This window comes from Cololabis saira, chromosome 11 (assembly GCF_033807715.1).
Source record: "Cololabis saira isolate AMF1-May2022 chromosome 11, fColSai1.1, whole genome shotgun sequence".
Lineage (NCBI taxonomy): Eukaryota > Metazoa > Chordata > Actinopteri > Beloniformes > Belonidae > Cololabis > Cololabis saira.
Genome location: NC_084597.1, coordinates 32,153,814 through 32,167,226, shown reverse-complemented (window position 1 = coordinate 32,167,226; position 13,413 = coordinate 32,153,814). Strand labels below are relative to the sequence as shown.

At 38.7% G+C, this 13,413-nt stretch overlaps 1 protein-coding gene across 1 annotated transcript in view; it reads left to right on the top strand.

The window, feature by feature from the left end:
• Positions 1 to 3,218: 3,218 nt before the first annotated feature.
• Positions 3,219 to 13,413, top strand: part of LOC133454717 (uncharacterized) — a 29,282-nt gene continuing 19,087 nt past the window's right edge. Inside the window, exons 1-9 of the mRNA XM_061733442.1 lie at positions 3,219 to 3,606; positions 4,828 to 4,905; positions 4,996 to 5,080; positions 5,268 to 5,303; positions 5,446 to 5,585; positions 5,821 to 5,944; positions 6,148 to 6,292; positions 7,737 to 7,847; positions 12,966 to 13,093. Of these exons, the coding sequence (XP_061589426.1) occupies positions 3,417 to 3,606; positions 4,828 to 4,905; positions 4,996 to 5,080; positions 5,268 to 5,303; positions 5,446 to 5,585; positions 5,821 to 5,944; positions 6,148 to 6,292; positions 7,737 to 7,847; positions 12,966 to 13,093 (1,037 nt within the window). The 5' untranslated portion in view covers positions 3,219 to 3,416. The remainder of the gene's footprint in view (positions 3,607 to 4,827; positions 4,906 to 4,995; positions 5,081 to 5,267; positions 5,304 to 5,445; positions 5,586 to 5,820; positions 5,945 to 6,147; positions 6,293 to 7,736; positions 7,848 to 12,965; positions 13,094 to 13,413) is intronic.

Here is a 13,413-nt window from a genome sequence, read left to right as displayed (position 1 = left end):
CCTTCTTATTGAATTGGGATGAGCAATAATCTGAATTGGGTTTAGAATATTGGGTTTGTTTTTTTTTTCGGCACATCTATATATTATTTTGTACAGCCATGCAATTGTGGGTGGGTTGGGGTTTAAAAGATGGCATATTGGATAGGGTTGATTTTGATTTTTGTTTTGTACCATTTTATTATTGCCAAAAAAAATACCAATAAAAAGATTTATATAAAAAAAAAAAAAAGACGGGCAGCAGCATTTTGCTCCAGTTGAAAGCGACGTTGAAAAGACTGGGAGATTCCAACATAAAGTGCGTTGCAATAGTCCAACTGTTAGTTATTTAGGGCATGAATGGCCTTCTCCAGGTCATTTAGAAACATTTTAACTTTGGGTAGGAGACGCAACTGGAAAAAACTAGTCCTAACCACATTGTTGATTTGTTTATCCAACCTCAGATGACTGTCAAAGGTCACTCCCAGTTGGTTGAACTGAGCTTTGGAGTCAAGGTGCCGAGGCCAGCTGTCAGAGTATCCCCCAACACAATACATTCAGTTTTGTTTTCATTTAAATGAAGAAATATTTTGGGCCAACCACTGCTTAACTTCATAAATACAATCGGACAAAGAACATTGTGTACTATTTGGCTTCACTAGCAGCTAGATTTGTAGATTGTCAGCATAGCAGTGAGAAGTAAGATTATTCCTGACTATAATTGACTGAAGTGGTAACATATACAGTGGGGCAAAACAGTATTTTGTCAGCCACCAATTTTGCAAGTTCTCCCACTTAAAAAGATGAGAGAGGCCTGTAATTTTCATCCTAGGTACATTTCAACTATGAGAGACAGAATGGGGGGAAAGAATCCAGGAAATCATATTTTAGGATTTTTACTGAATTAAATGGTAAATTCCTCGGCAAGCAAGATTTCTGGCTTTCACAGACCTGTAACTTCTTCTTTAAGAGGCTCCTCTGTCCTCCACTCGTTACCTGTATTAATGGCACCTGTTTTAACTGGTTATCAGTGTAAAAGACACCTGTCCACAACCTCAAACAGTCACACTCCAAACTCCACTATGGCCAAGACCAAAGAGCTGTCAAAGGACGTGAGAAACTAAATTGTAGACCTGCACCAGGCTGGGAAGACTGAATCTGCAATAGTTAGCAGCTTGGTGTGAAGAAATGTACTGTGGGAGCAATTATTAGAAAATGGAAGACGTACAAGACACTGATAATCTCCCTCCACCTGGGGATCCACGCAAGATCTCACCCTGTGTGGTGAAAATGATCACAGGAACGCTGAGGGGTTCTCACTCACGGTTAATTGTCCTCCATGCCAGATGATTAACTATATCATTAATGCTGTGTAAACAGTCTATAAAAACACTCAAGAACACATACGGTATAATAATATCCCTAACTTTTTATAGTGTTAGTAAGATCAGCAATAACATATTCAGCAATTATTGTATTAAAATTGTATTAGTAGTATTTACTCATGGAATCAATACTTTTTTCATTACAAGTTTACCCTAAAAAAATAGTCCGAATTATGACTTTTTTTCTCAGAATTGTATTTTTTTTCTTCACTCCCTAATAGGCTTCCATACTCTCATATGTGACATTTCGAGTAGTTATAATTATGTAATATGTTTGTATGTATGTAATTATGTATATTTATTATGTATGTAGCATATATTTATATATTTATAGGGATATTTATGTAGTTTATATAGTGTATATTTATATAGATTTGTCAAGGTTTGACATTCCCCCCAGCCTTCAGTTTCTGTTTTGCCCCGCCTGTGTCCCATCTGCCCTGATTGTCTGCACCTGTGTCTCGTCATGTCTCGTTATCCCCTGTGTATATCTGGTCTTGTCATTCCCTTGTTCCCTGTCGGACCGTACTGTTTGTCCCCCATGTTTTCTGCCATGTTTTGCTCCTCAAGTTTTTTGATCTCTTTTTAGTTTGTCTTGATCCTGCCCAGCAGCGCCTTGTTTTCGCCTTTTTTGTAAAATAAATCCTTATTTTTTGCCGACTCCTGCCTCCCGCCTCATGCTCTCTTGCGTTTGGGTCCACACCTTACCCCCAGACGTGACAAGATTTATATAATATTTGTATTTTCTATACATTGATATAATATTTATGTAATATTTATATTTTCTATATACTTACAGTATATGGATTTATGTAGTAATAGCAAGGGCGTAGCTTTGTATAGGGACGGTAGGGACATAACACTACCAACTTTTCAGGAGGCTCAAATTGTCGCCACCAACTTTTAAGCAACCTTATTTGCATTATATAATGAGTTCCGATATAAAGGTAATTTAGATTGTCTTCCCAAATGTTGTAAGGATAGAATTGACCCTACCATTATTAAGTGAATTATTTTCATTATGTTCAGCCAGCAACCAATTAAAGCAATGTATTACTTTTGTGGTGAAGGACCATGTAGGCCAACATGTAGTTCCATATATAGGTTAAGTAGTAGGTAAGAGATTATTAATAAGTTTGTATTTATTGTGTATGTTAATATAATTTAAGTTATGTTCAAATATTGCAATTTAAATTGCTAATAAAATCCTGGAATATTCTGGAAGTTTTCAAAATGTTTCTTTAGTAGTTTTTGAAAACGAAGGTTTGAATTGAACCGTGTATCAGGTGAACCAATACACATTATACACAGTATAAGTCAATGCAGATTTATTTTGCATTGATCATTTAGCCTATCAATTAATTCGGTTAATATTCATGACAAATGTAGCCCTGACCCCCGTTCACCCAATCTGTTTGGTCTTATTAATGTCCCGTCCCCAGCAAAAAGTACATGTAGGTTATGTCATTATATCGTCCCTACCAATGTTGAGACCAAACCTACGCCCTTGAGTAATAGGCATGTTTACGTTTAGATAGACTATATTTTTTTGGATATTGTGTAGATATAATAATAGCAATAATGTAAATTCATAGTTATAAAGGGGTAGGAACTAGGAAAAAGTGCATACTTCTTCCTACTCCTTTTTCGAACCTGTGCATATGTTACCATTCATTCATTCATTCATTCATTCATTCATTCATTCATTCATTCATTCATTCATTCATTCATTCATTCATTCATATTATTTATCTGTGCGTATTATGTCTTATCACTATTATATGGCAAGTACCAACAAGTCGATGTAAATTACGAGCAGCTCAGAACGCCTCACTGGGCTGGTATGGTTACGGTTACTTCAGGTTCCCTCAGAGAGAGAGCAGCAATTTGATACACGCGTCGTCACGGTGAACTCCGCAGATAAAGGGTAAAAAAAGCCGTAACAGAATTAGCCTGAGTGTGAACGCAGTCGTACTGAAGTTTAGGGTTACTGTTGTTAGAGTAGAGAGACAACACCCTGCTTGAAAACCTTACACGCTGAGACAGCAGCTGTGGATGTCTCAACTACCAGGAAATGCAGGTGTATCGCTGCTCGGGGACAAGTCCCTGGACTTCTACCGGGACCCGGCGAGCTTCTGCAGACACAAGATGGAAAAACACGGGAGCAGAGTGTTTCAGTGTCGCCTGCTCAACAGACCGACCGTCTTCATCTGCTCCGTGGATGGCATGAGAGAGTTGCTGTGTGGTATGTTGTTGTACTGTGGTCACGTACAAGTTTGTTGTTCATTTGTAGTCTCGCCTTGAATATTTCTTGTGCTTTCCGTGTGACATCATCACCTGAAGAGTTCACTTTCTTGTGGAATATAACTCAGACTCGACTTTTTTTTTTCAGTAAAGGAGAAAAAGTTGACTTTCCCATTTAAGGACACTATGAGGAGAAATAATCACCCCAGGATTAGTTGTATGCTCATGGGAGAGACTCGTGATGCTGGAGAGGGGGCAGATTGCAGAAAGGAGGGATTCTTCTTCTTTGAATTAGAATTAGAATTAGGGCTGTTCGATTTTGCCCAAAAATAAAAGAGAGATTTTTTTCTCTCAAAGTCCGATTTTCGATTACGATTACGATTATTTTGTGAATTGACAAAAGGCAAAGAAATTATTTCAAATATGCTGTTTTTTTATTGAACATTTGCCCCATTGGGCTTTAAGTGCAAACTTTGCTCTTATTAAACCAAAAATGAATGAATAAAGTGCAAAACTCTGTAAAATAAGTTGAAAAAAAGTTTTAAAAAATATAATAAAATATAAAGTTTTATCTCTGAAAAAAAAAAATCAGCAAATCAGCACTTGCAAACATACAGTAAGTTATATTTCCAATTAAATAAAACAAGACATTTTCTAATTAAACTAAACTGGGTCTTTGCATGCTAAATAATAATGCAACCCATGAAGGAGGTAGAGGTGTCAGGTGTAATGTCAGTCATTACATTTGCAAGTTTTTTGCAAGGAACACGAGCCGGTCTACCGCATTAGGCTTGAGGGATGCCCGGTGGCATGTTACAACGCCCCCTCCTACACTAAAGAGCCTCTCCCATGGGGCACTTGTCGCAGGTATTGAGAGGTATTTCCATCAATCATTAATATGGTATCAATCATTAATATGTGTGCAGACAAGGTAAAAAAATAAAAATAAATAAAAAAAGTGAAAAATCGATTTTACGATTTTCACGTTTTAACATCGTTCTAATTACATAATCGCGATTACGATTTAAAATCGATTAATCGAACAGCCCTAATTAGAATAAAACACATACTTTTTCTGACATGACAGTTCCTGTGTGAACACACAGTCTTACATGTTATGCAAACATCTCCAACTTTGATGCAAACAAATTTGCAAAAAGAAACAACCCAGATTGTTCTTTTTTGCGTTTGATTAATGTGAACTGCATGTATTGTGTTTCAGACAAGTCCAATGTGTTTCTGAAGGATCCAACTGATTTGATGACAAACGTGTATGGGGACACAATTGTCACCACAAACGGTACCGTACATACAAGCTGAAGCCGACAGTATTCATGTATTCTGTTTAAATTCAACTGTGCCAAAAAAAGAAGTTGTATTGGTTTCTCAGGTGAGGAGGCCTGTCTCCTCCGTCTGTCCTTCACCAGCCTGTTAACGGGATCTGGTATGGAAACATCAAGAGATTATATTTACAGGTAACAAAAGTGATTTTACTGTATTTTCAGCAATATATGATATGTGCTGCAGATTATGGTTTTGGACAAAGGTTTGTGTAGTTGTGTATCTTGGACAGTTTTTGTGAGGGGCGTCTTGTTCCATGAGTCTGTCATCTTGTTTAAAACCCAAGCTTGTTACAGGTTCTCTCACTATTTCTCTCTACAGTGTGTGTGAGCGCTCTCTGAAGGATCTGTCACCCAGGTAACAGTTAATATGAACCCCTAGCAAAATTAGTATTGTAATACAGTGCAGTGCAGATGTTAGGAAAAGTGGGAATTTGCTTATTTGATCGCTCTCTTCCCTCCATTTTCTTCACTTCAGTGTTCCTCTGTTTATTTCTTAGTGGGCAGCCGGAGTGTGTGTACTCCGCATTCAAACGCCTGGGGACGGAGTTGGTGTTGGGGCTTTTCCTCAATGTACGCGCAGAAGAGCAGCCTGAATTTTTCGAGGAGATCATGCAGCTCTGCACCCAGCACTGGCATGGTAGAGCAAACTCAGATTATTGAAAAATACAGGCAGCAGGGCGAGACCAGACAATAAGTTTCAAGGCCTCTCTTTCTTTTATCAGTTTCACAAGGTTATGTGCAATACAACATTGCAGAATCTCCAACTTCTTCTTTCAGTTCAGTTCACTGTTGATTTCTTTGTTTTTTATTGGTTTTTTTTTTTTTCTCTGTCTGCTCCCACCGTCTGGACTTGTCCTCTTCTGCACCGGCAGGTCTGATCTCTGCTCCAATAAACGTGAAAATTCCGTTGTGGTCGTCAGGTTTCTCTACGGCTCTGGATGCCAGAGACAAACTGATGAACATAATCAAAAACAAACTGCAGAATGACACACAAGGGTGAGCCTGCTGATATCTCTTCTGTATTGCATTGATATTCTTATTCAAAGTTATGTCCCTCTTTTGACATGAATTAGATGCTCATTAAGGCCACTGATCTTTGTTGACACCCTGATTTGTTTGTAGCATCAATGCTACTAATTGTCAGTTAGTAATTATCCGTTATATATAACTTTTTTAGCCTTCTTTTGTATCATTTCTAGTTTTGTCAGCTCTCTTGGCTCTTTACCACTGCCTGACTCCAGTTCTGCTGCCCAGCATCTCCTGCTGTTCATTTCAGCGCTCATTCCTAAAGCTCTGGCGTCGCTGCTCACCTCCTTCACACTTGCTCTCAGTGGAAATGAACAGGTACACAAACTCAGGCAGCAGAGTGAATGCAAAAAACTATTCACACAGGTCTTGATGGTAAAAACAAACTTGTACATAAACACATACACTCACCAACCGCTTTATTGGGTACACCTGTCCAACTGCTCATTAACGCAAAATTCTAATCAGCCAATCACATGGCAGCAACTCAATGCATTTAGGCATGTAGAAGTGGTCAAGATGATTTGCTGCAGTTCAAGCCAAACATCAGAATGGGGAAGAAGGTGATTTAAGTGACTTTGGACGTGGCATCGTTGTTGGTACCAGATGGGCTGTTCTGAGTATTTCAGAAACGGCTGATCGACTGGGATTTTCACACATAACCATCTCCAGGGTCTACAGAGAACGGTCCGAAAAAGAGAAAATATCCAGTGAACAGCAGTTCTGTGGGCGCAAATGCCTTGTTGATGCCAGAGGTCAGAGGAGAACGGCCAGACTGGTTCGAGCTGATAGAAACGCAACAGTAACTCAAATAACCACTCGTTATAACCGAGGTTTGCAGAAGAGCATCTCTGAACGCACAACACATGGAACCTTGAGGTTGATGGGCTACAGCAGCAGCAGACCACACCGGATGCCACTCATGTCAGCTAACAACTACAATTCACCCTGGCTCACCAAAACTGGAAAACAGAAGATTGGAAAAATGACATGTCAACAACATGAAAGCATGTATCCACCCGGCCCTATATCAAAGGTTCAGGCTTGTGGTGTTGGGGATATTTTCCTGGCACACTTTGGGCCCATTAGTACCAATGAGCATCGTGTCAATGCCACAGCCTACCTGAGTGTTGTTGCTGACCATGTCCACCCCTTTATGACCACAGTGTACCATCTTCTGATGGCTCCTTTCAGCTGGACAACGCGCCATGTCATAAAGAATCATCTCAGACTGGTTTCTTGAACATGACAATGAGTTCACTACTCAAACGGCCTCCACAGTCACCAGATCTCAGTCCAACACCTTTGGGATGTGGTGGAATGGGAGATTCACATCCTGGATGTGCAGCCGACAAATCTGCACCAACTGCGTGATGCTACCATGTCAATATGGACCAAACTCTCTGAGGAATGTTTCCAGAACCTTGTTGAATCTATGCCACAAAGGATTAAGGCTGTTCTGAAGGTGAAAGGGCGTCCAACCCCGTACTAGCAAGGTGTACCTAGTAAAGTGGCTGGTGAATGTAGACTTTGCAGCTCCTCTAATTGTAAGAATTTTGGAAGAAAAAACTAAGTTAAATGATACTCCTCAATGAAATAAAGTGGATTACATTGTTATGCTTCACATTTATTTTTTGCATTCTTTGACCAACTGTTATACTGACAACATTTTTGAGATGGTGATAATTTACTGCGTTCAGCAACATAATAAAATGTCTCTATTGACAGCAGTCACACTTTATCACTCTTTCTCCATGTTCAGGTGGAGACCCGTCGTCAAGCGTTAGAAGACCCTGATTACCTGCACCGGGTACTTCTGGAAGTGCAGAGACTATGGCCGCCTTTCATAGGAGGACGCAGAATAGCGGACCGGGTAGGACTGATCACTTCACAGTTGGCAAAGAATGTTTAGCCCAAAAGTGTCCCATGTTATGGCTTTGACTGACAACACTGACTCAAGATGCCTGTGCCTGGGTCACGAATATACCAGACATGGCTTAGTTCCTAATTTTCTTTGAGCCTTTGGGCCACTTCTGGACTGCACAACACTTGCTGTGTATCACATGTCAAAACTAGCTTGTGAAGGTCAGGCCACATCTGGCTCATGCCCAGTTTGTTATTCATCATTAGTCCCTCAAATGCTATATCTAGTCACACACAGAAATATCATAATCACATCTGATTAAGTTAAAGATTGAATACATGAGTATGAGTTGGTTCCACTTTGGGAAAACTGATATGTAAAAAAAAAACACAAAACAACAAAAAATCTAACTTTAATGCATGTAGGAGAAACCATATCTGTAACTCTTGAATGTGCTATATTTTTGGTTGGGATGTAGGTGTCCAAAATATCTTCAAAGTAGAATCAAAAACCTGGATTATGAAATTACAGACATCACAGAGCAAGAGAAATACTATAAGCAAACTCAAATCCATCCATCCATTATCTATACCCGCTATATTCTTTGCAGCGTCCCAGGGGTCTGCTGGAGTCTATCCCAGCTCATTTCAGGTGAGAGGCAGGGGTTACACCCTGGACAGGTCACCAGTCCATCACAGGCCCGCAAACTCAAATAACATCCGTTTTAAGGGAAGTCTCCAGTACGTTGAGTTGCTGTGTGCTGTTCTTCCCTCCACTAGATGGCGACAGCAGACTATTGATAAAAGTCCACCTGTCTTCTCAATCTTGCTGCAAAGTACCAAGAATCACAGAGAACGAACAATATAACTCACAATAGTTACGTATACAGATTGCATTATGACAGGCAGTATTAGGATATTATAGATGCAGACTCTACGATGTGATGATTCTGAGAATCAGTGAGTCACTACCTGTTGAAGTTGTTCGGTTTGTCTTACATAACAGTGTATGGGCCCGATTTACTAAGATCCTAAATAAAGAGTACTAAATTGCGTGTGCACTGAAAAAGTTTGCACGTGCTGTTGTGTGTTTTGCGGGTGATCAACTAAGATTGCGTGCGCAATTGATAACAGGTGCAAACAGCAGTATTTAAATGAGGTGTTGCGTGTCTTACGGTTTGCGCCATGGAGAGTCTGGATGGAAAGCAGGATCGCAAGCGCAAAATGAAATTTGACGCGGTGGAGTTAGAAATATTAGTGGAAGAGGCAAATAAACACATTCATGAACTACAGCAAAGAAATTTAAACATTATCAAAAGTGTTGCTGCCTTGAAAAGCACCCCCTCGTCGACATATATGACCCACAGATCTCTTATTCACGAGTAAATGTCAAAAAGGACTAAATGCTCATGTTTAATTTACTACAAATGACAACGTACACACAATGACAAAAATTACATTCTCATTCCGTGTCACGTTCTGTTTAGCGTCCAGTTTTGTGTTAATGATTCATGTTTAAATGCGCTCATGGATTCCACAATAGTCATACTTTCCCACAATCACAGTCACAGATAACAAAAACCGGGTAAATGGTTATTGATGTCATTAATTAATAGCCTGCTTACTGTGTTGTCTTCCATAATATTTGTAAATATATATATAATATAAACTCCTAAGTATGTGCTTGTGTGAGTGTGTATGAGGGGGTGCTTTTCACGGCCGGGGTGCTGAATACGGCACAACACCACAATAACAGCAGCCATCGGTGCGTAATGCTGGGCAGATTAACACCTTTCTTTCGAACGTATTAAATACAGACGCAATCACAATCCACGCAAAAACTTTCTGGCTTGGTAAATCTCATTGCGTGAGGTAAATGAACCTATTTGCATTTTCCCCTCCCAGTATTTAGCTTTCTGGCGGGTACGCCCCATATTGATTATTCATCAGGGCCAAAGTACTAAATGAACAGCGTGTGCTATTTTGCTCATTTGAGAGGCGCAGTCCTCTTTGCACGCTGTTAGTAGATCAGCTTGCACATTGATTTGCGGGTGATGTCAAGTTTGCACACGTTTTTACACACGCAAACCTTTAGTAAATCAGGCCCTATGAGTTTTAAACACAATGTGGCACCAGATGTAAAAAAAAAAAAAACTGTTTTTCTTTTGTGTTGGACATCATTTTATTCAATTTTTATTTGTTTTGTATTGTTCGATATTTTCCAGATATATCTCCAGGACCTGTTAACCACAATTTTTTTCATTAAAATGACTGCTTTCCTCTGATAGCACCCCGTGTTTACCAAGTACCATCTCTTGATTGGCTGACTCTGCACTGTGAGGACGGGCTGTTCAGCCTCTACCCGCTAAACTTACTGTTGATCATTATGACCTCATCAAGCAGGCTTACGCAACAATCCGATGGGAGGCATTGATTCCACTCTGTGATTGATTTGCTCCGCTTCCCCGGAAGGAAGGGAGCGGGAGTGGAGGTCTCTGGTGGGGCGGATGTGTGCTGGTGACGCTGTGAAATGGAAAGTTTTCACTCATCTAGGAAATTGATCAGTACATTTTTTTTTTTTATTGCTGGTGGTTTTGGTGGGGGGGGTGTTTTAGAAGATACAATCAAGACCAAAGGGACTTAGAGTCAGATTGACCATGGAAGAGAAGTGAAACACCTACAAGGGATTCAAGTAGACATAGACATTTGTGTTGAAAAATATTCAAGCTAAAAATTAAAAGTAGTCCTTTGAAGAGTACTTACAGTTAATTAGAGGCACATTGTCACTGCCATAGGCGCTCCCATGCCAATACCTCTGTGTAACCTGTACTAACAGCAGGATACTCAGCAGGAGAGCACTCTGCTAGTCCTAAAAAGAACTGTGTAAATGTTTACAGTCGTGAAAAAGAATGTAGACGCTTTTTTAATTGTAGTGTGTACAAATCACCTGTTCCTTATCAGGTCTTAGAATACAGCCTCTAATGAACAGCATCATTGGTATATGATATATTATATCATGTTTTTATCGACTGTATCTAATGGAAACCAAACCACTATTTTCATTTCATTTTTCATTTTATTCTTTATTTCATTCAAAAAAACTAAACAATTTAATACAAACACAAATACAAATGTTCCTAACTTATGAATGAAAAGGGAGCAGAAAGAAGAAGAATCTTATCTGATCTGCCCCTTTCACAAATAACATAAATTAATAATAATAAAAAATAAATAAAAAATTTAAAAAAAACCAACTAAGTGAATAAAAACAACTAAAATAAAATTAAAATAACATTAAATAAAATTACCACCGCCTACGGGTATGTCAATCAAACTCAACATTTTTCGTTATATTTGTTTTCTTTGTTCAGATTGTTCCATAAATTGATTCCTTTCACAGAAACACAACGTTCCATCAATTTTGTCCTGCATCTTGGTTTTATAAAAATCTCTGTTCCTTTTAAGTTATACTTGCTTTTTCTTTTTTCAAATCTTTTCTGAATGTTGATTGGTAAAGTTTTTTTATGAGCTTTAAACATAATTTGCAGAATACTATGGTCTACTAGTTCATGAAATTTCAACAAATTTAACTGAAGGAATAATGGATTTGTTGGATCTCTATATCGTTTTCTACTAATTATCCTTATGGCTCTTTTTTGCAGAATGAAAATTGATTGAATATATGTTTTACAGGCATTTCCCCAAACTTCAACACAGTAGGTCAGATATGGAACAATCAGAGTGTTATATAAAATGTATAAAATATAAAATGTAAAACTATTTCCACTGAAATTAAGAGGTGAAGTAGCAGCAAGGTGCTGCGAAACAAATCCACTTAATAAACTGATTGTTATCAGATGTGACAACTTCTGTAAATGCTAACATTTGGGCGGTTTGCTGCTCTGAAGCTTTCAAGTGTGTGTTAAAACAATGTCATGAAGCAAATATTTGCAACAGTGTCCTCTTGACAAACTAGACCAAAGGGGAAGTACATGCCTATTATGCACAGTATATTTGCTGGAAACCACAGCACAAACGCCTCACACCAACTGTCAAACATAGTGACAGGGGTGTAATAGTTTGGGGCTTGTTTTGTAGCCGCAAAACCATGTCGTCTTGAAGTCTCAACTTCTCTATGTAACAGTTTTCTGTAGTCAAGCGTACAAATATTTGTACAAATTGAGTCCTGTAAGATGAAAATGATCCCCAACACACCAGCAGATCTGCAACAGAACAGCTGCAAAAAGAAAAGAAAGAAAAATCAACCTGATAAGGACCAAATGATATATTTTTTCTAATGTCCTGATACATAAAGCCTCAGAACTGAAAGAGGGGACACACTTGTTATTCACAAGACTGCATTTGTGTGGGAAAGTGCGCCAGAAATTGCTTATATTCACAGTCAGGCGGAAAAACTGAACTCTCCACCAGGTGGAACTAAAATATGCGACACATTTGACAACCTGAGTGCGTGTGCGTGAGAATGAGTGGGTGGTAGACTTAAGTCGGCAGAGGCATCTTTCAACAAGAACTGGGAGAAAAGAAGATTTTGAGAAATGAGAGTGTCGAGGAAAGCAAAACAGTGATCATGTTTTTTGACGGCACATTAGAGCAGCTTCAAATGGATGTGGTGAAAAGGTGATCTGAGCGGTCTTTTTGCCCCAAGTTACCCTTTTTATACCAGAGCTTAGCAAGAGAACTAACTCTGAATAATTAGTTTGAGTTAAAGTTATAACATTAATTTGGTTTCGTTTTGCTCGATGCAGATGGTGTTATGACACTAAAAACCTTGAATTCTTTAACTTCTGGATCACTGGTTACATAAGTGCTGCCCATTATATTGTTTATCCAAACAAGGTTGAGAAATGTTTATCGAGAAATTTCCTCATGAAGGAAATTTGAACAAGTATAAAGTTAAAGGGCCGTTTTAATGAACTAGTTTTACAATATTTCACATTTTTTCGGACACTCAGTAGGCATTCAAACAGATTCTATAATGCCAGAAGAACATGACACAAACCAGAAATGCGTACGAATTGACATTATAATATATATATATATTACATTTACAATAGATATCTAATAGATGTGGTGATGCTTTCCTCTATATGTGTGTCTGTTTGCGCAGGACTCCACCCTTGCAGGGTTTCATGTCCCTAAAGGTCATGGTGCAATCTACATCAGCCACTCTGTGCACCTTGACCCAGAAGTCTTCCAGCAGCCTGACAGCTTCCTGCCGGAGAGATGGAGCGGGAGGTGAGGATCTTAATCTTTCAGTTTGGTAGCTTTAGGGCTCTTTGCAGAAATAATCTCAAAGGTCCTATATGCTGCCTCTTAACAGTCAGGAGGTTCAGTGGAAGGTAATTAAATAAGATGATTGCAAGAAAATAAAATGTATTTACGATATCTCATGTTTTGAGAATAAGCACATTTCAAGACTCAATTAAAACCTTCTGTGCAGTGCCTGATAAACATTATGTCTATACAGGACTGTGTCAGAAAACTAGAATATTGTGATAAAGTTCTTTATTTTCTGTAATGCAATTTAAAAAAAAAAACAAAAATGTCATACATTC